General features: G+C 62.8%; 1 protein-coding gene across 2 annotated transcripts; it reads right to left on the reverse strand.

Annotated features, from left to right (window-relative positions):
• Positions 1–6,726: 6,726 nt before the first annotated feature.
• On the reverse strand, positions 6,727–24,113 carry NCLN (nicalin). 2 transcript variants are annotated; one of them, XM_045804413.2, is made up of 15 exons: positions 23,816–24,113; positions 19,075–19,265; positions 18,211–18,355; positions 17,309–17,403; positions 14,536–14,616; positions 12,669–12,772; positions 12,243–12,331; positions 12,026–12,165; positions 11,635–11,813; positions 10,285–10,372; positions 10,164–10,202; positions 9,927–10,087; positions 8,765–8,818; positions 8,603–8,681; positions 6,727–8,425 (listed from the first exon to the last, which is right to left on the reverse strand). In XM_045804413.2, the coding sequence occupies exons 1-15, from the start codon at positions 23,997–23,999 to the stop codon at positions 8,366–8,368; spliced, it is 1,689 nt and encodes a 562-aa protein (XP_045660369.1). In that variant the 5' UTR covers positions 24,000–24,113; the 3' UTR covers positions 6,727–8,365. The 2 variants fall into 2 exon arrangements, with proteins under 2 accessions (XP_045660369.1, XP_045660368.1); XM_045804412.2 differs by having other exon boundaries at positions 9,927–10,090.
• Between the last annotated feature and the right edge of the window lie 408 nt (positions 24,114–24,521).

The raw sequence follows: 24,521 nt of genomic DNA on the forward strand, positions 1-24,521 counted from the left end.
GGGCGAGTACACACGTGAGCGGGGGGAGGGCAGAGGGAGGGAGAGAGGGAATCTCAAGCGGACCGCACTGAGCGTGGAGCCCCACGTGGGGCTTGAGCTCACCACCCTGAGATCATGACCTGAACCGAAACCAAGAGTCAGATGCTCAACGGGCTGAGCCGCCCAGGCGCCCCTCAGTCAGCTCTTCAGGAACAAAACAAATGTAAGTAAATTTATCTTAAAGGCAAATCCACGTTGCTGCCTTAAAAAGGGATGAGGTTTATTAGATTGGTGGTGAAAACCGTATTTGTCAGGAGGTTTGAACTGGACGCTGACGCTCTCACTCCCGGTTCGGAAGGGCGATCGGCAGTGAGACGTGTGAAGGACCCGTTCGCCCCTGCGAGACTTTCTCCTGACTTCAGTGGACCCACAAATGAGCTGGAAAAGGCGGGCCGTTCTCATGCTGGGGTCCTTCCATCAGCACCCCCATCACAGTGGGAGTCCCACCTTTGGGGAAACCCTGGCTTAGGGGACAGTGCTCTAACCCTAACAAACGGTGGCTTGTGCCGTGCGGCCCTGGGCAAACACCTGAACTCTCTGGGCCCCAGCTCCACCATCAGTAAAATGGGGGGGGGGGCGGTGACAACTCTGTGAAGCGGAGCCGTGAAGTTCATGTGATACCACGGATGGGTAGCGGGGTGAGCCCCAGCCCCGAAATAATGGCATCCAAGGAACACCGAGTTTTTAGACTCCCTACAAATTCACTTAAATCCCGATGCTTGTCCCATCCTCTCCTGGCTGGTGTGAAACCCTGGGGACTGACATTCCTGTGTCAAAGCCTTCTCCTCCCCAAGGACACAGGAGGCAGCCCTGGGCACCGCCACTGGTCCCCACGCGTCCTGAGAACTCCCCCACCACCAATTTAGGACCCTTCCCTTGCGCGTAGAAGGAGGCACTTTGCAAACTGTAAGGAGACGTCAAGAGGGAGCTGGAAGGCACCGCAGTAACTTTCCAAGGGGAGGAGAGCGAAGTCCAGAGAACGGCCCTGACGCCAAGAGGGAGAACGTCACCAGCCACCGTTGTACCAGCTAGCTACCGCTGCCTAACAACTCCCAACAGACTCAGCAGCCCAAAACATGCTTACTGTCTCGTGGTTTCCCGGGTCCGTGACCAGAGCACAGCGAGTCACTGGGCTCTCGTCCCAGTCTCACGAAGCTGCAATCAAGGGGTCAGCCGACGGCTTTCAGAACACCAGACCCTCTTCCAGGCTCAGGTGGCGTGTGGGTGATGGTCAGCCTCGCCTTGCCCCTGGACCCTGATGCCCTTCAGCCCTGCCCCCTCCCCCCCCCGCCATGCTCCCAGGCCCCTCCTAGCTCAGGCTGCCTACAGCTCTTCTAGCACATTCCAGAGAGCTGAAGTACTCCCACCCTCCAAGGGCCTGGGGGCTCGCAACGCATCCCCAGCTATCCCAGATGCCCCTGTCTCCACACTTCTACAGACACAGAGCTGACAGAGATCTCCAGTCCTCAACACCCACCTCAGCTGCCCGCCCTCCGCTGGGAGGGGGCTGCCCACCCACCTTCCCCCAGGGAAGCCTGTCTTAGCTAGGATTCTCCGGGTCCCTGATTTGGCCATCTGACCCCAGCAATGGCAGATGTCTCATTGGGCCAACCTCTCCAAGCTCCCGCTCAACCAACGCCACAGGGCCCACGCAAGCCCGGCAGAGGGGGCGTGGCCTCTCCTCCCTGTCCTGGGCCACAGCCCCGGGCCGGGAGGGCACACCGGCCCCAGTGCGCCAGCGAATTCTCCCCCTGGGAATTCCAGTTTGAGAACTGGAGGAGCCCTCTGCGGGGCCGGGTGCCTGCCATGCTGAACCTGGGAGTCGTCAATGGGTTTTTTTGCCAATAGGAATGAGAGAGACGGGTAATAAATGCTCTTCTCTGAATGAGCCAGCCCGTGTGGTCCTGTGACTCACCGTCAGAACCACGTGGGCTCACACGCTGTAGGATTCTGTGCATGGGAAGTGTCCGAAACGGGAAACCCAGCCACAGAAGGTGGATCTGCGGCTGCCAGGGGCTGGGGGAAGGGTGGGGATGGGTGTGTCTTGGGGTGATGGAATATTCTGGAATTAGGGCTGTTGGAGGCAGTACTACAAACTCCTGAAATGTACACTTTGAAGGGGTGAACTTTACGGTCAGTGAATCGATCTCAATGACACGGTTTTGTTTTGAATTAAAAAACGAAATGCTGGCCCTCTCTCCTGCTTGCCATTCGACCTCAGAGCAAGATACTTCACCGGTTTGAATTTCTCTTTTGTCCTCTGTAAACTGGAAATACAAGTGGACATATAATCCCAGCAGGTAAATGCAGGAGGGGCGGAGTGAGAGGCACCCCGCTTGGCAGCCATCAGAGGGCCCCGGTTTCCCCAGGAATCCCCAGTGGGTGGGTCCTTGGAGGAATACCGGGGTCTGCACGGAGACCCTCCCCACCACTGCCTGGTCACAAAGAGGACGATGGTTACTCCCCAGCGGGGAAACCCCAGACCCGCATCATCCACACCATCAGGGTTCACGTCCGGTGAAGGACACGGCATCTGGGCTGTGGTCCCCCTGCCCCACGACGCAGAAGCAGAACCCTATTGTGTGGACACACCAGGATACCCAGACTGTGAGCCATTCTACAAAAACCCAGCCAGGACCCCTACAAGGGTCCAGATCGTAAGATGCAAAGATGGGGACCATTCCAGGATAAAGGAGGCTAAAGAGACAGGACCCCAGAATGCAGGCGTGATCTGGAATGTTCTTTACTGCAGAGGACACTGTTGGGGGCAACGACCAGCACTCGTCTGTAACTTGCTCACACCGTGAATCGGTGTCCACTTCCCGAGCTGGGTGAGTGCTCTGTGAGGAGGGAGGGACGCCCTGCCTCTTAGGAAATGCCCTGGGACAGATCAAGGAGCAGAACGGGGTAGGGACAGACAGGGACAGGGAGAAAAGGACCAAGGAAATGCGACACGTTGGCGTTCGCAGAACACTCGAAGGGTTTAAGTCCTTCGTGGCGTCTCAGAACGTTTCCGTAAATCTGAAATTACGTCCAAATAACAAGTTAGGAAACCGTGTTTTGTTGAAGCACCGGGTGCGTCCCCATCTGTCCCTTGAGAGCCCGCCTACTGCAAGCCCCTCTCTCCCCTCTTCCTGGAGGTCTCCGGTCTGGGAGCAGGCGCCTGGCATGGACTGAGGATGCCCCTTGCGTCCTGGGCCACCGGTGGAGACATTTCTGTAGCCCCTTGGAGCCACGTGTCCTCGAGCGTCCCCTCCACGCCTCCTGGAGTGATCAGAGTGCCTCTCAGAAGCCGGAGTGTGTGTTCTTGCCAAAGGACCAGGGGTCCCCTCTGCTCTGTGTCAGTGGCTGGTTCCTCCACAAGGAAAGAGACAGAGCACAGGTAGGGGATCACAGGCTGTTCCTGGAAAGAGCTGGGGGGCAAGCATTTTGGGTCTGGCAGGGCACAGGGTCCCTACTGCTCAGCTCACCAGCAACTGCAGGGGAGATGTAACCAGGTAGGCGTGGCCGTGTGCCAATAAAACTTTATTCACAACCACAGGCAGCAGGCTGGACCAGGCCCGGGCCCCAGCGTGCTGAGCTCTGAGTAAACACACTCCCTCCCAGTGCTCCGAAAGGCCCCTGTGAAGGTCTGCAATGGTGGAAGTTGGGGAGATCTGTGTGTCCACCAGCAGACTGAGTAACTCCAGGCACCTTCTAGGGACACAATACCATTCGGTGGCAAGAAGGGTGGTGGATGCGTAACGAAAACCATAAAAGCAAGCGAACACAAGACTAGGATGGTATGATGCTGCCTACGGAAAACGTTCAAGCCGTACACAAAACGCTCCTGAATACTGCCCGTGTGTTCCCAAGGATGTATGTAAAAATGCTTTTTATTTTTTAAACAAATTTTAAGTCACCTCTACCCCCAACGTGGGACTCAAACTCACAACCCCGAGATCAAGAGTCCCATGCTTCATCGACAGCCAGCCAGATGCCCCTAAAAGTGGTTTTTAAAAACCAAAAGGGGACACCTGGGGGGCTCAGTCAATTAGGCGTCAGACTCTTGATCTCAGCTCAGGTCTTGATTTCAGGGTCGTGAGTTCAAGCCCCGCACTGGAGCCTACTTAAAAAAAAAAAAAAAAAGGAACAGAAAGGATAGAGACAGGGAGCAATGTCCCTGGGGAGAGACGGAGGTGGTCTGGAAGGAGGCTCGCTTGTGTTTTATTGCCTCAAAACGGACTCCTGGGCAGAAGTCACAGCCACACAGTGGGACCCCTTGGGGTCCTCATGGAGGCAACAGGGCCCTTGCTGGGGCACACATTGGCCCAAATCATTTGCTGCCACTGCCCAGGGCCAATAACACTGAGGGTGAAGCTCACCGGCCTCCAGGAAGCCCACAGAACAAAACTGTCTTCCTAACGGTCCTCCAGGAGCCACTGCCCTTTCCAAATGCAAGTCAGGCCATATCCCTCCTTTCCTTGGCCCACCTCCTCCCAGCGTTCTCTATCACATTGAGTGAGATGCAAATGCCCCGCCAATTCCCTCGTTCCCCCCCAGTGACCCTCCCCTCCTCCCTCTTCCCACATGGCTCACCTGGCTCCAGCCACACAGGCCCACAGGCCCACTCCTCACACGAGGCACGGTCCTGCCCCAGGGCCTTTGCACGGGCTATGCCTAACGCCTGGACCCCCCTCCCAAATTTCCACACGGCTTAACCCTTGTCATTCTGATTTCACTCAAAAGCCCTCTTGAGGGACTCTCACCGTCCACTCCCCAACTGTTTTCACTTGTTCCCCATCTTCCCCAGCAGACAGTGTAGCCCCTCCACGTATCCCTAGGCCCAGCGTGGCACGTGGCAGGGGTGGCAAAGGGCAGCGAGGCAACGCTGGAGCGCGACTCAGCCGGTCCCCACCCCGGGGTGGTGACAGCACCACGTGTGCACACAGGGCACGACACGCTCCACGCACGCCACACCTGCAAAGAGCCGGACCGCTGAGCCTTGCACAACGTGTGTGGGACGGCGTGGGCCCACCTGTCCGCGGACCGTTTACAGGACAGCCCTGTGATAGCGTTGTCTTCCTGACAGGGAGCTCAGTACCTCTCTCGCTTGCTTTAGGAACACGGCAGGCAACACAGGGGCCAATCGACTGCTTGTGCCGCGGCGAAGGCTTCTGAACAGCGTGGACTCCGGCAAGTCCAACGTAGTCAGAGGGTTCTCGAGGGTGTGGGGGGTTGGCAGCCTCGCACCTGCATCAAGGTTCAACGGCACCTAAACCCTATACAGGAACCCCATTCTCAAGATGAGACGTCCCTACAGCCACTGGCGCCTGAGAGGCGGGATGGCACACCCCAGCCTCGGGTACTGGGGGATCGTTTTCCTGGTTCCAGTCAATGGAACTTTGTGGGTAAGAAGGAAACCTCTGTGTATGTTAACACGGGAAGATGACGGGCCGGCTTTCCCTCCAAAACGTGGGCAGTTTCGACCTGGTCTGGTGGGGGGCCGAAGCCACCCTCCAGCCCCAGGGGTGGGAGGGCAGCAGGGAAGGGAGACGGCCTGAGAAGACGTGGCTCTGACCGCGGGGCGGGGGGACCCAAGCAGCGCGGGCTCCAAGTACAGCCCGCGCACCTTGGAGGGCCCTGTGCTCTGGGAACCTGGCCCCGGCCCTCCTCCCCGGGGTCCCGCCCATCCCTCCGCCTGCATCGCGCCGCCCTTGTCCTCCCCGCGGCGGCCACCGGAGGGCGTCCGTGAGCCCCTCCGCAGGTGGAGGGTCACACAGCTCACCTCCGGGTTTCCCCACAGCCTGCCCAAACCGCGGCAGCCCTGAGACCACGTGTGGTCTGTCCTCCCCCATACCCAGGAGTTAAGCTCCTGAGGACAGACCTTTCTTTGTTCTCGCTGAGCGTCTCGCAGAGCCGGACACATGGATGCTGTCAGTGGACTGACGGAACAGGGTGGCCCGAGTTGGGTAAGCCCCAGATCCGGGTCCTCCCTGTGGAGCGGGCAGTGGAAGCTCCCAGGCCTGGAAAAGAGACCTGGGCCCCATACAACCCCCTCGAGTGACCCAGTGACCGCACCCTGGCCACGACCTCCCTGCAGCCTGGTTTGGGGCTGGGGTGGGCCTGCACGGTGGGGGTGGCCTTTGCACAGCCCACTGCCCCCTATCCTGGGTGGAATATGTCCCCCCAAATCCACGTCCGCTGCGACCTCAGCATGTGGCCTGATCTGGAAGGGGGGGGTCTGTGCAGGAGTGAGGAGCCCAGAGGGCTCAGTGCTGCAGGCGGGTGGGCCCTGAGGCCACGCCTGGGGTCCGCAAAGAGCAGGAGACACAAAGAACCCGCCTCCGGAACACGGAGGTGGGAACCACACAGCTACAAGTCCAGGAACCCGAGAAGCCGAGAGAGCCCCGCAGGAAGCAGCCTTGCCCGCACCGACCCCCAGACTTCTGGCCTCCAGCGCTGGGAGCACATCCACCCGGAGCTCGAAGGCGCCCTGTCTGCGGTCCATCTGCTCCAGGAAACACACGCACCCCACAGTCCCATGTGACGATGGGCTGGCTTGCACCCCCATCTGGCCGCTGGGGGGGACGGTGAGACTGCCAGGCACGGCGGGGGTGGGAAGGGCCCCTCCAGGACTACGAAACCCCTTGAGAGTGGGTACAGCCAAATCCTGAGCTCCAGCCCCCTGGACAGGACACGCAAGGCTGATCATTCAATATGGCTTTATTTTCTGATCGTCCAAGTGCGTCCCACAGCCAGCCTGAGCTGACGACCCGCCCCGGGGAGGACGGACACCCACCCGGCACCCGCACGTGTGCGCAGGGGACGATGAGCCAACGCCGGTCCCCGCATCCTGCCCCCCCAAGGTGCCTAGGCTGGCTGGACACTCAGTAAACAGTCTCTGGGGGAAGACAGGCCACCCGGCAGGGCAGAGAAGGGGGGACAGGCAGGAGAGCCCACAGCCCCCATGCCTGCCCCTCCCGGGCCTGGGGAGCTTGGGAGGCTGGGACAGCGGCCCCGCCAGGGAGGGTCAGGCTTGGCGAAGGAAGGAGGCCCAAGAAGAAGGCGGGGACGCAGCCCCCAGGAGCCCGTCCCCTCGCTGTCCCCCACAGCGAGTGGCGAGTTGGCTTCCGAGGGCTGGCTGGGGGCTCAGGAGGGAGCTGGTCTCCCTGCTCCTTCACACCCTCCATGAAGGCTTCCCTGGAAGCTGAGGCGGGGGCCCAGAGCCCCCCCCACCCCTCCCCTCCCCTCGGCACAGAATACCTAACGGATTATATTGCTAATGAATCGGCACGCCTGGATCTCCCTGAGATCGATCCCAGCAGCGCTAGACACCCCTCTGCACCCCTTCCCTTCCAAGGAGTCTCATTTGTGGGGTGCAGGCCTGGACCTTCCTCCCCAGGTCCTGGGTCCCGGAAGGGCGGTCCCGTGGGGCCCACGCTGCATCTTCTCCAGCAAACGCTCTCCCTCGACCCCCAGCCTGGACGACTCCCAGGACACGTGGGCACCGGCTGCCCCAGAACACACCCTCCTTTCTATGGATGAGGAAACGGAGGCCCAGAGCGCCCGAGGTAAAGGGCGGAGGAATAGGGGGCCTCCTCTCTCCTGCACGGTGCCTCCCGCCCCATGGGCTCCAAAGGCACCCAGATTCCTGGGGAACAGGCCCAAGCTCCCCGGGGCGCAGCGGGGAGGGCGGGCAGGTGGTGAGAAGCACACATGAAGGTGAATGGTGCAGGGAGCTGGGCCGGGGAGGCCGCCGGGTCTTCAGGGCACCAGCGTCCACGGGGGCTCGAGGGAGACGCATTCTAAGACCGCACCAAGGCGACTGCCCTCAGTCCCAGCCAGGGTGGGGGGACACAAGGCTTCTAAGGGAGGGGCCAGAACCTGGGGACCTTTCTTCAGACAGGAGAAAGAGCATCCAAGTCACCAGGGGGGGTCAGGGCGGCGTGGCGGGCAGACCTGGGCCAGCGACGGCGGCCCCCTGCCCCTCAGCCTGCTGTCCCCACTCAGCATCGTGGCCAAGAGGAGGGATGCGGAGGCCGCACTGGGGGCGTCTCCTCAGTCATCCCACGGTCTGCGAGCCCTGAGGGCAGTGCCTCCGGGCCTGGGGGCTCATCCGCACACTCGTCCCCAAGTCCGCGGCCCGGCCCCGGGCCCTCCGCCAAATGCTCCTCTGAGGGGTTCAAAGGACCAGAGAAAGAATCCCCCAAGTCCTCAAGAGCAACACAGAAAAGCTCTGTAATTCAGGGTTTCGGCCGCTGACCAGGGGTGGAGCCCTGCCCTCCTGCCGGCTGCGGAGCGGGAAGGGGCGGCAGGCAGGGGCTCGCGCCGGTGACGGGCCACGTCACTGTGTCTTGGCCTTCACGAGCAGTCTCTGAACTGTTTTGTACAGGAGGTCGAAGTGCTGGGGGCAGCGGGAGGGCTCACGTGAGGTCGGGGGCACACTGGCCACGAGGAAGGCCCGAGGGCCACCGTGGGGTCACCTGCTTCTAGGCAGGCTGGGGGGCCGAGGACTCACCTGGCCTGGTCGACCCCCCCCCCGAGGGAGCCTTGCCTCCCACCTGAGCCCCCACCTGCTCACCTGGACCGCCGTGTAGGCCATCCCGAGGTAGGCGCCGATGCAGACGGCCAGGAGCAGGTCGAAGATGGCGGGCTTGACCCTGAGGGGAAGGGCGGGGGGATCGGCAGGGTCAGGGGAGGGCCGCGTCCCAGGGCACTACGGTTCCGGTGTAGCGCAGCTCACCTGTAGGCGTTCATCACCTGCTTCAGCTGGTCATAGAAGACAAACTCAGGGTCCCTGCAGAGAGAGAGAGCGCGTTCACCCGACAGCCGGGCCACATCCCCCGGCCCCCAGAAACCAGACCACCCGCAGGTCCCACCGGCCCAGGAACGGGAGGGCCCGTGTGTGCGCACGAGACTGCCACTGACCCTCCTGGGGAAGGACTGGCCTTAGTGTGAAGTAACCTTTCCCCTGTTGCCTCTTTGGGTGTCAAACTGTACCCTAAAAATGAAATAGGGAGGGGTGCGCCTGGGTGGTTGTCAGTTGGGTGTCCAACTCTTGGTTTTGGCTCAGGTCGTGATCTCAAGTCGTGACATCGAGCCCCGCGTCAGGCTCTGCGCTCAGTGTGGAGTCTGCTTGAGATTCTCTCTCTCTCTCTCTCTGCCTTGCCCCTCCCCTGCCGTGTACATGTGCTCTCTTGCTCTCAAAATAAATAAAATCTTTAAGAGAAATGAAACAGGGTGACTCTAAGATTCTACTGGTCTGTAGAGCATTTCTACAGAAGGAAAATGATCATGGTCTGGCAATCAGAGACCCTGGCTCCACAGCTGTGGGTCCACTCTGAGCCTCAGTTTCTTCTTCTGTCCAAGAACTCTGACTTCCAAGCACACCACGAGTGGGGAGAAGGCAGAGAGCCAGAGAGGGGCACCAAGCAGTGTGGAGATATCTCCTACCTGTGGACACCTGTAGGTTCCCCTCCTAACAAGGCCCTGCGGTGCTAGCTTGGCCCATGGTGGGAGGAGCATCCTGGGGCAGAAGGGGGACCCCAGGCACAAGTCACCTGACACCGCGGAAACGGAAGGACCAGAGGGTGGGTGGGGGTATAGGGCTGCCCAATAAAACATCGGACGTTGGTCATATGTGAATTTCAGACAAAAATGAAATTGGCTTCTAGTATAAGTATATCCCAAACACTACACGAGATATACTTATGCTAAGAAAAAACTCATTTACGTGGAATTCATGTTTAATTGGATACCTGTACTTTCTATTTACTGTTTTATCTTTTGCCTCCTGCTTTTACTCGCCCAACCTTGCTCCCGGCGTGGGAGACTCCAGAAGCGCCTGGTCTCTGGTGCACCCGAGTCGGGCCACGGGACGCTCACCACTGAGGCGATGGACTTACCGCTTGTCGGCCTTGATGTGGTGCGGCTTCACCTCCTTCAGGTAGCGGCTCAGGTAGTGCTCCAGCGTGCTGAGGAACGTGCCGTCCTTGTCCACCAGCTGGGCGGCCCGCGGCTGGTTGGTGAGCCAGTCCATCACCGAGTCCAGCTGCTCCTGCTGGATCTGCTGCGGGGGAGGGGCCGAGGTCACGGGAGCCCCCACCGCCGCCGGCCCACCCCCCCACCCAGCCCCGCCTTACCATCTGCTCCGTGAAGACCGGCATGTCTGGGGGGGTTCCCTGTGGAGACAGGAGGGCCGGACCCTGAGTCTGACGGCCGGCTGGGGCGGCGCCGGGGGCTGGGGCGAGGGCGGGGCCTCACCTTCTCCGTCAGGTTGTAGATGACTCGAGTCAGGGCCTCCGCGATGAGCCTGGTGTTGCGGGTCAGAGTCTTAGAGTCGACCCGGGACCTTAGGGCGGAGGTGAACAAAACACACACAGACTTCTAGAATCCGCATCCGTTAAAATCTCCAAAAAAACACAATCATGTTTCCAACGATAATAAAAGCAAGAAAAGCCGCAGCGTCCTCAGGGCGCCTGCCCGGCGTCTCCCTGGAAGGGCTGCATGGCTTCGGGCCAGTTTCCTCACCGCGGACGTGGGGGTGGCTGGGGGACCCATATCCACCATTGTCAAAGGCAGAGCTGGGGTGCTGCCGCGTGGGGTGAACAGCGTTCCCCACATTCACTCCCACCCAGAACCTGGGAACGGGGCCTGAGTCGGGAGCAGGGTGCCTGCGAAAGTGGCCAGTAAAGGGGAGGTCGCATTGGAGGACAAGAGCCCTGCGTTGGACGGCGGATGTGTTCAGGCGAAGGGGGAGACGATCTGTGGCCACCGGGGCAGACTGGGGGGACCACAGGCCAAGGGACACAAATACTGCTAGCGACACGCAGACCCGTAAGAGGGGCTCAGAGGCAAACCAGCGCTGACCGCTGGAATACCCTTCTCCTGGTCCACACCCCTCAGCTCTGGCACCACCTCCTCCAGGAAGCCTCCCTGATGCCCCAGGAACAGTCAACAGCCCTGCCCGCATCTGCTTTCTCTCTGGGCCTCGCCTGTAGCCAGGCAGGGCCTCCTCCAGACCCAGCCTCTCATCCCCCGGCAGACACACGGCCAGCAGCTGGGCTGGGCCCAAGGCTGGCCAATGAGTACACGTAGCCAGACTGTCCCAGGCCCAGCTCCACGGCCACCATAAAACCCTGGCCCTGCGGAGAGCTGACACGCGACTGGGAGATACGGACGGGAAGTGAAGTCATACACTGGCAGAAGCCAGAGGTGCCCAACATCTTGACGAGAGGTAACGTGAGGAAGGAAGGGGTGGGGAGGGCTCCCTGAGGAGGTTATAAGGAGACAGGGCACCACTCTCCAGGCCTCGGCACGGCTGTGCAAAGGCCCAGGGGCAGCAGCGGCAGCCTCTGAGCCGCAGGGCAGACCGTGGCGCTCAGCGTCTGAGGGTCCCATGTGGCATCTGGACATCCCATGTGGCGTCTAGCCAGGGGACCCCAAACTACTCACACGTCCCCCTGTTCCTAATAAGGGGAGCTCAGGCCAGCAGCCCTCCCCACCACCATTTCAGGTTCGTTCCCTCCAGGTGGCTGTGTCCACATCGCGGCCCGAGACCACCTGCGGCAGCAGCGGTCGGAGGGGAGGCCTCGGGGCCGCGGTCGTGCTCACCTCACGTCCATGATGCTGCTGCGCTGGCCGTCGCGGTGGCTCTCCAAGTGGGACAGGGTGAAGGCAGGCAGCCGGCGGATGGCGAAGCGCTCGTGCTCCCAGGCCAGGATGTCCTCCGCCAGGTTGATCTTCTTGTGCACCATGGAGAACCGCACCTCCGGGAACTGGTGCGCGGCCACCTGTGTGTGGGGGCGCCGTCAGCGCGGCGCTCCGCCCCGTGGTCCTGGGCACTCCCGCCAGTCTCTGCGGAGGGGCCCCCCACCCTGGCTCAGCCCGCCGATGTTCACGCGGGGCCTCGACAGCCGGGAGGGTCCCGAGCCCCTCGCCGAACCCCCCCGCCCCCGAGGCCCCAGATCCCAGGGGCTCAAGCTGCGGGCAGGAAGGCACGTACCACCTCCAGCTCGCGCAGGAAGGCGTGCTGCAGCGTGCCCTCCCGCGGCGGCTTGGACACGTGCAGGTGCAGGCTGTCCCCCCGGCCCACGGTGTCCAGGCACAGCACGAAGGCCACGTTGTCCTGGAGCAGGCTGGAGTCTGCGGGGCAGCCAGGGCCGGTTGGGACGGGCAGGAAGCAGGGACCCTGGCCCCCCGGCCCCTCAGGGGCCGCTCACCTGTGTGGTCCAGGTTGTCCTCCAGCCAGCGCTTCGTTCCCTGGTAGTTGAACTTGCCCCCTCCGGAAGCGAAGAAGAGAAGGTTGTACCTGGGATGGGGGGGAGCGGGGGTCGGCGATGAAAGAGGGTGAGCAGGACCCCAGCAAGCAGGTGGTCTCCCTGCCCCGGCACAGCTGACTCTGGGGGGGCGGAGCCGCACCCCTGGGCCCACCCACTCAGCGCCAGGAGCTCCCCCAGCATGACGACCACAAACGTCCCCAGACAGGACCGTGTGGCCCTGGCGTGTGGGATCTGGGCGGGGCTCAGCTCCTGGCGCACAGGGATGGGGGGGCCTCGATAGGGACCCCGTCGTTCCTGGGGTGTGCATGTCCCCCACAGCCAGCGGCCCGACGCTCCCTGCAGCCCCTCCCGCGGGCCCCTGCGTACGCGGCATGGGTGCGCTTGTAGGTGTAGAGCCTGGAGAAGAGGCGGGCGAGCTCCAGCAGCACGGAGATGCCGCTCCCGTTCGAGTCCGCACCGTGCGACAGCCACTGCGGGCAGGAGGGAGACAAGGCCAGCGGTCAACCCCAGGTCCCGCCCGGCACCTCGCTGCCCCTGCCATGGCAGCCGGAGCCAGTTCTGAGCAGCCCCCCCGCCGCCTCCAGACCACACGTCCAGCTGGCATCACCGCTCCAGTCTAACGCCCAGGAGGATGGCACCCTGTCTGCAGGGCTGAGGCCCCAGGCACATCAGGCCCTTCCAGCTCTCCTGCTCGCTCACCAACACTCTGCCCCATGCCCCAGAGCTCGGGGGGCCCCCTCTTTCTGGTGTCAGCACCTGCCCCAGGAGCGCAGCACACCCACGCCACTGGGAGGGGGGTCGGCGCGGGTTCCCTCCACCATGGAAGCCCCCGACTCATCTGTATCCTACAATCTGAAGCAACATTCCTGACAGCGTGATAATTGGATCTTGCGACACTCCCGAGGCCACAGTCCATATGCCAACATGTCATGTATTGACAGTATTAAAATTCAGGGGGAGAAGGCAACACAACGCTCAGGGAGGGAACCAGACACAGAAGGCCCCACGGTGTGTGAGTCCACGTGTGCGATACGCCCAGAACAGGCTCCTCCACGGACGGGAAGGGGGCTCGTGGGGGCGGGGATGGCAGCTGATGGGGTCGGGGCTTCTTTGGGGGCGATGGAATGTTCTGCAAGTAGATAATCATGGTTGTACAACTGTGTGTGTTGTACTAAACCATATACTTTAAAAACAATTTAAATGTTTTGTGAATTCCATCTCAAACAGATAAACGCTCCACGGCAGGGGGTGGGAGGGGGAGTCAGGACCAGGCTGAGTGTTCTGAGGTGACCGCTGAGGCCCTGCCTCCTCAAGGACGGTCCTGGCCTCCCAGGTGGGTGGCGCCTGGAACAGCCGCCATCGGTCACACGGTCAGGACCTCACGCCAGGCTGTCACTGGCAACCTCTTTCCTTCCGCTGAATTTTCTTTCAAATCTAGACTTTCCTACGAAGACACAGGCACCGTTTACGCTCTGGCGTGAGCCCTGACTTCACTGTGCCGGGGGCTCTGAGAGCATGGCTCGGGGAGGCCGGCTCGCAAGGCTGGCCCTCTATGGCGTCTGGAACCGGACTCCGGCCACCCTCTCTGGCGAGGGGCTCAGTCCCTGAACCATCTGTGCAGACACGGGGTTCGTGCTGAGCACCTGCTCCCCGCCCAGAGTCGGGGGTCCTGGCCCAAGCCAGACAGAGGGGCCCGCGAGTCCGACCCCCGCAGAGAACCCGGCACTGGGTTTCTGCCAGCCGCCTGGACACCACACCTCACACACGTGGTCCCGTCTCATTTGGGGAACTAAGTGCGTCCTGTGGGGCACCCCGGGAGAGGACTCTGGAAGCTCGTGCCTGGCATCCCCGCCCCCACCCCCACACCACTGTCCTGAGCTCATGTTGCTTCCTATCCTCTCTGTATAAACTACGGCTGTGGGGACGACCATCTGCTGAGCCCTGGGGTCCTCCCAGCACATCCCGCACTTGGGCCTGCTCCTGGGGACGGACACAGACACCTGGTCTCCACCCCTGGCCTGGCCACCTATCTGCTGTGGACCCTGGCCACGAGACCCTCCTCAGATTAGCCTGTTTCTGCTTGATGAGGACACCTGCCCCCCCAGGTCCTCCTGGGGCGTCAGAGGGCGCGTGCTGCGGCTCTGACCTCAGCCAGATGCTTCATCCGAGCTGGGCCGGAGCAGCGCTGGGAGGGGGAAGCCCGCGCCCCTCCCCAAAGCACATGCATACGTACAGGGGCTACTCCGAAGGCATCGTAGTGGGCCACGATGACAATGGTAGGAAGGTCTTCTCCACCCAGCCCCGTCAGCCGCCCCTGCAGAGAGAGAGTCTGTGAAGGGCCTGCTGGCTGGGGCCCCAACGGCCAGAAACAGCCCAGGCTGCCCTCACGGGCCAGGGCAGTATTTCTGGCTTTGCCACCTCTGTCATGGACGATATGTGAACGAATGGCTGTGGCCATGTGTCAATAAAACTTTATTTACAGAAAATCAAGAGGGCCGCAGGGAGCAGAGCACCGCTCTGGTGTGCTGCCCCACCCGGAAACCCAGCCCATCCTTCATGGCTGGGCCCCAAGCCACCGGTGGGGCCGGCAGGAGAGCTCTGTTGATGAGGACAAGCAGCCAGTAAGGAACGTGGCCACAGTCCAGGTCCCAGCGCCCACGCCCTCGCTGGAGTCTCATCACATATGAACTGGCGCTCGCTAAAGTCACGTGGGTGACAAACGAGAATGACCTCCGTCTGCAATGCCTCGGCCTCCACGCCTCCTGTCCGAGCACTAGTGGCAGAGCACAGAGGGGTCCCACAGCGCGGCCCAGGGGTCCGTGCCAGCACACGGTGGAGGCCCCGTTTTCCTGATTCTCCCAACCAGAGGGTGAGCTCTCGAAGGCCTTGGCCATGTCGGAGGGGAAGCAGCTGCTGGCAAGCCACCCGGGACCCAGGGCCGCAGGCTGGGTGCGAACCCTAGGCCAAGACCATGGACACGCCGCTGCTCCAACAGGCTCGGGGTTCTTTCCCCGGCAGGCTGAGGCTAGCGCTAGCTGTGTGGGCCGACAGGGGTCGGGGAGAGCAGGAGGCCAGCCAAGCACCCCCCACCCCGCCGCACGCAAACAACAGGGATGGCGAGGGCTCAAGGCTGTGCAGAAGTTTCCAGAAGCAAAGGCAGGGCAGCCAGGCTGGCAGGCTGAAACCGACCCCCCAGTGCTGAGGAGGACCCGCTGGACCCTGGCTGGCTCCAGGTGCTATTGACCCACAGCAAACCAGATCAGCTGCTGCTCAGCCCGACCTCCGGGAGCCCGATTACAAGGACTCGGGGTACTGGCGGCTTTCTCTGCCCAAACTGCCAGGATCCCTCACACGATTTTAAGAAGCGTGTTCCTCCTAGACTTTCACTGATCGCTTAGACGCTGCAGCGGCTTCCCCGCATCCTGGATCGGCCCGTCCAGCCCCATTGACCACCCCGCCCTGCGTCCTCCACCCTGTCTGTGCAGGGCAGCCCACTGCACCCAGAGCCGGGCACTGTCCTCACTGCTGCAGGCCCGCGGCTGGACGTCCCTGAGCGCCCCCACGTGCAGGACAGGGTGACTAGGGGACAGGACCCGCTGCCCCGGCACAGCCCTCCTCCCGCTGTGTCTAGAGTGTCGTCTGCTGCCCTCAGACCTCCCCCAACTCCCAGTGAGTTCTTCACGGAGGGGAGGGCATCTTGCTCCCTGCTGCCTCCTGCACATAGCGGGGCTCAGAAAGTGCTCACGGAGAGGCAAACTCACTCAGTTCTGGAGGGGGAAAGGGTGGCTGCGAGCGTGGCTCCCCCTAAGTCCCACCTGCACCCCGACACCAGGTGGGAGCAGAGTAGCCTAACACTACCTGCTGCGAGCCACGGGGCCTGGGGCCGGCTTGTTTAGTGACGAGTGCTCGCTGAGGGCCTACTGTGCACCAGGCACCTGGTTAGGCTCTGAGGACACGGCAGAGGTCGCAATAAATGCAGTCCCAACGCCTCCAGCACTTGGGCTGATGGGAAAGAAACCGATGACACACAACTTCCAAACGGGTTGGGTGGGACCACCACTCAAGAGAAAGTGAAGCCAGGGACAGGTCAAAGGTGAGGTCAAAGGTGCCAGCACAGGCCTCCGGCTGCAGGTTAGAACCAACCTATGGCTTTCAGGCCCGAGCTCAGGCGCGTACAAAGGCCTTGCCTGGAGGGCTCCCACAGGGGAGGCCGCCCCCCACTAGACTTGTGGCATACCGGCGCGCTGCAGGCTGGCGGGCTGCCACGGAGCACTCAGGCCCCGCCGGGCACGTGCCACGTTCGCGCCCCTTGCCCTGTGCCTTCATGGCCGGAGCCTCTGCGAGGGTCTCTCGGGCTATCTCCAGGAAGACCTCCTCACTAGGGTGGGGGACACGACGGACACGAGGACACCATGGAGCAGACACCCCCTACCTCACGGTTTCCCACTCCCAGCCCTCCCCGCCCAGGGTCCATGCCACTGCCGGAGCCTTGTGTCCCCCCACAGCTGCCGAGAGGGCTGACCCTCCGCACGGGGGAGAAGAGAGCAGCAGAGCCAGGGCCTCCTCTGGCCCAGACGCTTGCTTACAGCACTGGAGGTGATTACAGGCCAAACTCTCTCACGTTTGGCCTGTTGCTTTAACTGGCTACTTCCACACTCGGAACTCAGCTCCCTCCCATCTCAGCTGAGCTCTGAACAACAGGGGGTGTGTGGCCCCCGAAAGTTCTGAGGACTTCTGGGAAGGCAGCAGCGGAGGTCCTGCAATATGAGGAGAAGGAGCAGCCACTGTGCGAGAGAGAGCTGTGAGGCAGGGACAGCCGGTGCAAAGGCCCTGAGGCAGGGTGAGGAGATCGATGTGCGGCTGGGGCAGGTGATGGAAGACAGGAGATTCCACCCAATTTCCCTGTCGGAAGCTCCCTCCAGGGCAGGAGAGGTGGGGGTGAGCTCCGGGAGCCTGGGTGCCCCCTGCCCCTGGTCCCAGTGTGGCAGACAGGGCCGGGCACTCACCTCCACACTGGTGATGAGCCAGTCGCTCACGGCCTTGCTCTGGACCCCGCTGGTGACCATCTGGAAGCCGTTGGCCGTGGCAGTGTGGAGCAGCACTGCGGACGGGTGGGGGAGGTCAGCCCGAGTCCCGCGGGCTCCCGGGCCCGAGCCGGCCTCCCTGTGGCCCCCACACCCCGGACGGCAGAAGTTCGGTCTAAGTCCAGCTACGTGCAGAAGTAACTCTGTGACCTGGAGCACAACGTAGAGCCCGGGCACGGGGAAGAGCCCAGCGTGCAGAGCGAGAGCGGCTGAGACTGCCGCCCAGCCTGAGGCCAGCGGGGAGATGCCGTGCGCCAGCCTCCTGCTACGCCCTCCACTTCCACGGGGGTGATCAGAAGGTCAGGCGGGTCTTTTCTGGGACGTTTCTTCGACTACTGCTAGCTCATTCTCCATAGCCACCTGCCCCTGCCCCAAGCTCGTGGACGTCCCTGTCCACGGGGCAGAAAAAACCTGTGTCCTCCTCTCCCCAAGGACGCTGCTGCCCCACCCGATGGGCTCAAGCACGATGGTGACGCTGAGTGTCGTCGGCAGGTGAAACAGACAAAACCCAACAGATACCCACACGTTCCATAAACCGTCCAGAGGCTGGCTGGGAAACCCCTCCCTCCAAATTAGCGGTCCTCCAGCCTCCGTTTGCGTGGGATCAGCGGTGGGCTGGCATGGGAGCTGCAAGATGCAGAGTCCTGGCCTCGATCTGGAGACGCTGGCGCGGCAGGCCAGGGGTAGGGCCCGCTAACCCACACTGCTGGGTGCCGCGCCACGTGCTCACGGACAGACAGGGCCCCGGAAATGGCCTGGTGAGGCCACAGCCTCGGCAGGGACGGACCCCAGGTGCCAGCCCCACTCCTGCAGCCCGAGCCCACCTTCGGCAGCCGATGCGGAGCCCTGGGCGGCGGACGCAGCCTGCGTCTGCTCATAGATGGAGAGCAGGGCCTCGTCCTCCACAGCAAAGTACACGGGGACGACGGTCTCCATGGCCAACATCTCAGGCTCGGTTTCCATGAATTGCTGTGGAAGAGACACAGGTTTAGGGGGCTTCTAGCCTGGGGCGGGTGCCCAGGGGCTGCAGGCACGGCTCGTCCGAGGTTGGCTAACAAGGCTGGATCACGCCGGAAAGAGGATGGCATGGGGGATGGGGGATGAGGGTATCAGCGGGACAAGGATGGGGGACGTGGGGCCCCCAGGCGGTACCTATCAGGGAGGAAGCAGGTTGGGGGGCCAGCCAGGTCTGGGGTCACCATGGGCTGCTCCCAGCCCCACTGGCCACCGCACCCTCTGCTGTGAGTGGGCGGCAGATGCTGGCACCCCGGTCTGATGGCCGGGCCCACACACACAGTGGGCACTGAGCTGGCACCGCCCCACCCCTGCTCCTGGTCCGCAGAAGCACCTTCATCCGAGGCATCTCACGGGCCCCTATCAGACCCCCCAACTCGGCACTGTGGACGTCAGACAGGTCACTCTGTGGGCGTCCTGGGCACTGGGGGAGCTGAGCAGCGTTCCCAGCCCTGCCCTCTGGATGCCAGGAGCTCCCCAATCCCCATGAGCACATGTGCCCCGACACGGCCCAGTGCCCCTGGGCGGGAGGGGGCAATAACGAAGGCAGACGGGCACCATCCTGCCTCCTGAAGGGCGGAGGGCACAGGAGTGTGAAGCATGTGCCCGAGGCCACCCAGCGGACTCCGAACCCAGCGCTCTGTCCTCTGCGCAAGGTGAGGGTGGACACTCACCCGGATGACATCCTGGGGCACGGCGGCCATGGCTCGCGGCAGGATGATGACCACGGCGCCGGCCGACTGCCGCAGGGCCTTCTGGTACTGCTCGTAGGAGAAGTCCAGCAGCCGCATGAGGACACAGCGACGGCTCAGCACGTCCGCGTCGATGGTGCGGGCCTCCGTGTTGAGCACGGCGTTCCGAGTGCCTGCAGGAGGGCAGGGAGGGCCTCCCTCAGTGGGGCACAGGGACCCTCACTGGGAGACCACTCACACTCCCTGTCACTGGGCCCCCCGGGCAAGACCACGTCCGCAAGGCCAGCCCCTCACTCCCCACCGCTGCAGTGCCCACTCCAACCCTGGTGAGTCACGACCCCCCTCCCCGGACCCCGTGAGGGGCTGAGCAGCGTTCCCCACCCACTCGGTGCCACCAGGAGCTCTCCCAGTCACGACAACCACAGATGTCCCCAGATATCGCCCAGTGTCCCCTGGAACAGGATCACCCCCGGTGGGAGCCCCTGCCCTACGTCCACCTCCCACCTCTCTGCGGAGAGCTGAAGAAAGCTCCAGAAAACCAGGGAGAGGGCTGGAGCCAGCGTTCCAGGCAAGTGCACGCCCCCCCACCTGAGGAGACGCGGTGGGTCAGAACCAGGGCGGCACAGACAGCTTTTCGAAGGCCAGTGGGGGTCTCCCCCAGACACAGGGCACCCGAGCCCTGACGTTAAATGCAGGACCGAGGAGCAGTGCTACTATCTATGTCACTTCGCACAGGCACTGGCGCGTGGCAGGCCCTCGGGGGCCATCTGTCCCCGTGCACTGCTTAGAAAGGGGGCTCAGGCAGCTCCCAGGGTCATGGCACTCAACTGGGATGTGGCCAGAAATCCCAGGTTTACATCCAAGCACCCAAACGGCAAAGGTAAGCAATGATTCCAAACGTTTCAAAAGCCGCAGGACAACCCAGGATGCAGAAAACAAGCAAATCACGTGGCATGTGGGGGCTGGACGGGCCCCCCCTCTACCACCCCGGGGCCTCCAATTTGGGACACAGACAATGAGCGCTCAAAACAGACGCAGGGAAGTATTCTGGTCTGGCTTCCTGAGGGGAGCCCAGCCTGGCAGTCCTGGAGGTCAAAGCTGCAGGGGGAGGCATCGCCCGTCCACGCAGATGAGGACCTACGCTAGGCCCTCAGGGCCCCCACCTCCGCTTTCCAGGAAGGTGCCACCTGGGAAAGCAGGCATGTGGGAGAAGGCTGGCTTCCAAGGGAGCGTTCTGTGGGGCTGGGCAGGGGAAGGGGACAGTGTCCCAGGTGGAAGGGGAAGGCCATCTCAGGAGCAGGGGGCCTGTGACCAAGGAGCAAGGGCAGGCCACGGGCCCCAGCACTGGGGGGGGTGCTCCCTGCCCCCACCCCTCCAACCCTCCAGGGGCCTTTTCTCTGATTTAGGGCACCGCTGTGGGAGCCCCAGGAGGGCTGGGCAGGGAGAGGGCAGCGAGACCTTCAGGACGTCCTTGAAGCTCTCGGAATGCCGGGAAGGCCCCTCCCCCCTGCCCCACCTGTCCTGCACACTCTGTCTCCCAGAGGCCCTCCAAATCAGCTCGGGGTGGAGACACCTGTGGAGCCTACTGTGTGCATCCTGGGGCCTGGTGCCCCTACAGGGCCAGAATCAGGACTCCACTTTCCAGAGGGAGGAACCCAGAGAAAGGAAGGGGAGAGAGCAGAGCTGGGTGGACGCGGGCTCCCCAGGGCAGAGTCCCTCTTGTGCTGATGGAGAGCTGGAGCCAGTGCTGGGTCTGGGCAGGAAGAGGTCAGGCTTGGTAGACGCCACAGAGGTGGGCGCTGGACACCCGGACAGAAGTGACCGGTTCCCAAAACAGGCCCAGACCTGAGCAGTGGTGGCAAACTGCTCCACCACGGGCCGTCAGGTCAACCCTGCCACCTTGTTGGCCACACTGGTTCTGTCTCAACTACTCAGTTCTGTTGCCGGAGACACAGGCCAACCAGTGGGAGGGACCGAGTGCCAGTAAAACTTTATTCACGAGAATGGGTGGAGAAGGCTGACATGGGTGCTGGAGGGCTAACGGACCCACCTCCTGGGGCCTTGTGCTAGCCCAGGGGATCAACTGAGACGGGACGAGCGGCTGCTTAATGCAGCAAAGGCCCACAGCAAGCGGCACCCCAGGAAGGCCAGAGTCTGTCTGGCAGGAGAGGTGAGGCCACACCCCATAGCCTTGTACCTAGTGGATTACCCTCAGCCATGCTCACACTTCAGCACAACGAGCACACGCCTTTCCTTCCCAGCAGCCAGTCAGCCAGCGTTTCTCAAGAGGAGTGACAGGAAGTTAGGAAAGAAGAGAGACCCAGAGCAAGGGTTGCACCAGGAGGGGGGGAGCCTGCAGGCATGGAGAGGGCGCTTAAGACACTGGGGAGATGGCAATCCGCAATGACCTGGCAGAGTGGCTCTCGACGACACCGGCTGGGAGAGGCCCAGGGCCCCTCCAGCTGCACCAGAACCAGCCCTGCCAGGGGCCTCGCCTCCAACCACCTACTTCCCCCCACCAGCACCTGCACCCCCTCCAGCTTCTCCCCAGGTGAACGTGCCTGCTGGGACTGGCAGGGGCCTGCAGGTGTGTGAGCTGCCCACGTGGGCCTCACCCAAACTTCAAGAGCCGGGCCACAAGCAGCTCTTGGCTGAGGCAGGTGGCCCCCCCGCAGGTGGGCCCCCTTATGCTCACCCCCAGAGCCCCAGGTCTTCATGGATACTACGTGCGAGGCAGGCAGCATTGGGCTTCTCACTAGAAGCAACAGAGCCGGGGGCGTGTAGGCGAAGATGTCAAGTCACAGAAAGGAACGGGAGGGAATCCCAGGCTTCGGGACAGCGGACTCAGGGAAGGGCAGAAAAGGAAGAGAAAGCAGTATGGAAACCAACTCGGGATCCTGAGAAACAGGTTATCTCAAGTCCTGGGACCCGGCGTTGGGAGGGCAGAGTCCTCCTGGAAACCAACGAAAGCTGGAGACCAGGCCGGCAGCCGCCAGCTACGCTTGGCTCTTTCTGCTAATTACGACCGTACAACACTCACAGTCCCCCTCTGCCTTGCCCGAGCCACGGCTCGAGTGCCCAGCGGCCACCCGTGGCTGCCCGCTCCCGTGATGGCACACATCCACCGTCACAGAAAGTTCCACCCGACAGCGCTGGTAAAGCCCCTTCCTCCAGGAGAACCGGAAGCATTCCACAAAAACGTGCCCATGACATCGGGGGCTCCTGGTCTCCCCTCCCACCCCTCCAGAGCCTGGGCCCTCGGGCTTAAGAGCATCGCTCTCCCACGGTCTGCCCCCTTGCCACCACGGGCACGCAGGACCGGGTGGTTCTATGTGGGGGGGCGTCCTGGGCGCTGTGCGGTGATGACTGGCATCCCCAGCTCCCACTCACTCGATGCCAGAACCCCCCCAACTTGTGATAACCACGAAGTCATCACCCAATGACCCCTGGGTTGACAACCACTGCTCTAAACAGCAACAGCCTAACTTTGGGGTGAGGAGGGATCTGAGGGGAAGTCGACGTGTCTCCAGGGACTGGGACTCCCACTTGGCTGGGGGTCCACGGGGCTCAGGCACAACCTGAGATGTTCTAACAGGAGGGCCAGTCCGAGAGCAGACGGGCTCAGAGCTGAGGAGAACTAGAACCGCAGAGGGAGCCTTTCTGCAGAGGGCAGACTGCCTCGCAGGGACCTAAGGCACCAAGCTGGAAGAAGAGCCAGACAGCACCAGATACAGCTGTAGGCAGGCAGAGATGAGAGCACTTAGAATTCAGGCTTAGGGGCTGGGATCAGGACCCTGACAGGAGAAGGGGCAGGAGGGGCAGTAAAGGAGCTGTGCTGGATTCAGGCCCAGGAGGTCTGAGGAAGAGGATGGAGCAGAGGCCAGAGACGATCAAGGATTCCTGGAGAGAGGCAGCAAACCCCACGCCTGGGGACAGGAGGCTGGGCCAGGGGGTGGATGTGCACCAAAGGAAGGGACAACACACAGCGTCCAAGGGGTCCCCAAAAGCCCACAGAGACTGAAATGGGGGGGGGGGCTTGGCTAAGGAATCTGAGGAACCTGGCTTTTGAGCTGAGCCCAGAGAGCGGAGAGCCCGGAGAGGTGGGCCTTGACGTGAGGTCAGGCCTGGGTTAGTGATCAGAGCTCCTGAGCCCCGAGGGGAGCAGAACACTGGCACTGAACAAAAAGCACTGGGGTAGCCGTGGGGGCTGAGGGTCAGGGCTGGCTAGAACTGCCCATCTAGTGCCTCGGGCTGGCAGCAACCAAGCAAGGAGGCTTGCTTCCAAGTCAGCTCCCAAAGTGGGAGCTCTGGACGCAGGGGCATGACCCAGTGAGGATGGGCACTGGGGTGGCGTCCGGGGAAGGGGGCCTGGGCAGTGCGACTCTGGCCCGGCTGGGAATCAGAGAGAGGGGACCCAGGCAGGGGTCCAGAAGCAGAGGGAGCTTGGCCTGCGGGTCGGAGCTACGGGTTTGTGGGGCACGCTGCCCTTGTCCAGGGCCAGGGGCTGGGGGCTGGGGGAGCCAGCACTGAAGGTTCCGGGGGCACTGGACACCGAGAGCTGGGGGAGTCGCAGGGGTGCAGGCATGCAGGCTCTGACTTGTCTGGGGCTTGGCTACGGGTCTGGGGGGCTCAACGGGGTCTGCGCCCGGGACTGCAGCTGGACAGGCCGGCGCGGCGGGTCCCGGGGCTCGGGGGAGACCGGGGGAGGCCGGGGTGCACGCACCGTAGGGCTGCCCCTGCAGGTCGTACTGCTGCATGCGGTAGACGGTGAACTCGTGCGCCGCGTCGGCGGCGGGCAGCGGCGGCGCCACGAGCAGCAGCACGGCGGGCAGGAAGACGATGAAGCCGAGCGGCAGGCACGACGCCTTCAGCATGTTCTCCAGCACCTCGCCCGCTTCTTCCAGCATCCTGGCCGGCGGCGGGGCCGCGCGGGGCGGCGGCGGGGACGGGACGACGGCGGCGGCGGCAGCAGCGGCTCCCGCGGACTCACCTCAGCATGGGTAGCCGCCGGGGTCCTGCGGGCGCCGCGCCGGGCAGCCCGCGCTTGCTCCGGGGTCCTGCGGGCACCGCACGGGCCGCCCCGCCCGCCGCGCTGCCTCTAGGGAGTTGTAGTTCTCCTGGCGCGCGCAGAGCCTCCTGGGAGTGGTACGGCGGAGGGGGCTGTGATGGACTGTATGGCTAGACCTGAGGATGAAGTTTCACGTAATACGCGAGTCAGAAAAATACGGAGACTTTAAGGCAACTGTTTGCAGTGGAACTTTCCCAAACGCAGTCTTTGTGGCGGGAGGAGGGGGGAGGCGAGAGGCAGGGGCAGGACGTGACCTTGCGACCCGGAAGGAAGTTGGAATGAGAGCCGAGAGGGGCCCTCCTGGTGCGCGCAATCTCCTGGGAATTGTAGTCCTGGTACACGGGCACGAGGGCTCATGGGA

Source organism: Ursus americanus, chromosome 14 (genome assembly GCF_024610735.1).
Source record: "Ursus americanus isolate L20-20 chromosome 14, mUrsAme1.1.p, whole genome shotgun sequence".
Classification (NCBI taxonomy): Eukaryota; Metazoa; Chordata; class Mammalia; order Carnivora; family Ursidae; genus Ursus; species Ursus americanus.

Bases quoted from the DNA above. Each gene is read 5' to 3' on its own strand.
- NCLN (XM_045804412.2), bottom strand. From the start codon at position 23,999: ATGCTGGAAGAAGCGGGCGAGGTGCTGGAGAACATGCTGAAGGCGTCG. The intron at 18,356-19,074 runs GTGAGTGTCCAC...TCTCTTCCACAG, and splicing joins TGCCCCAGGATGTCATCCGG to CAATTCATGGAAACCGAGCC. The intron at 12,773-14,535 runs GTACGTATGCAT...TCCTGCCCGCAG, and splicing joins ATGCCTTCGGAGTAGCCCCT to TGGCTGTCGCACGGTGCGGA.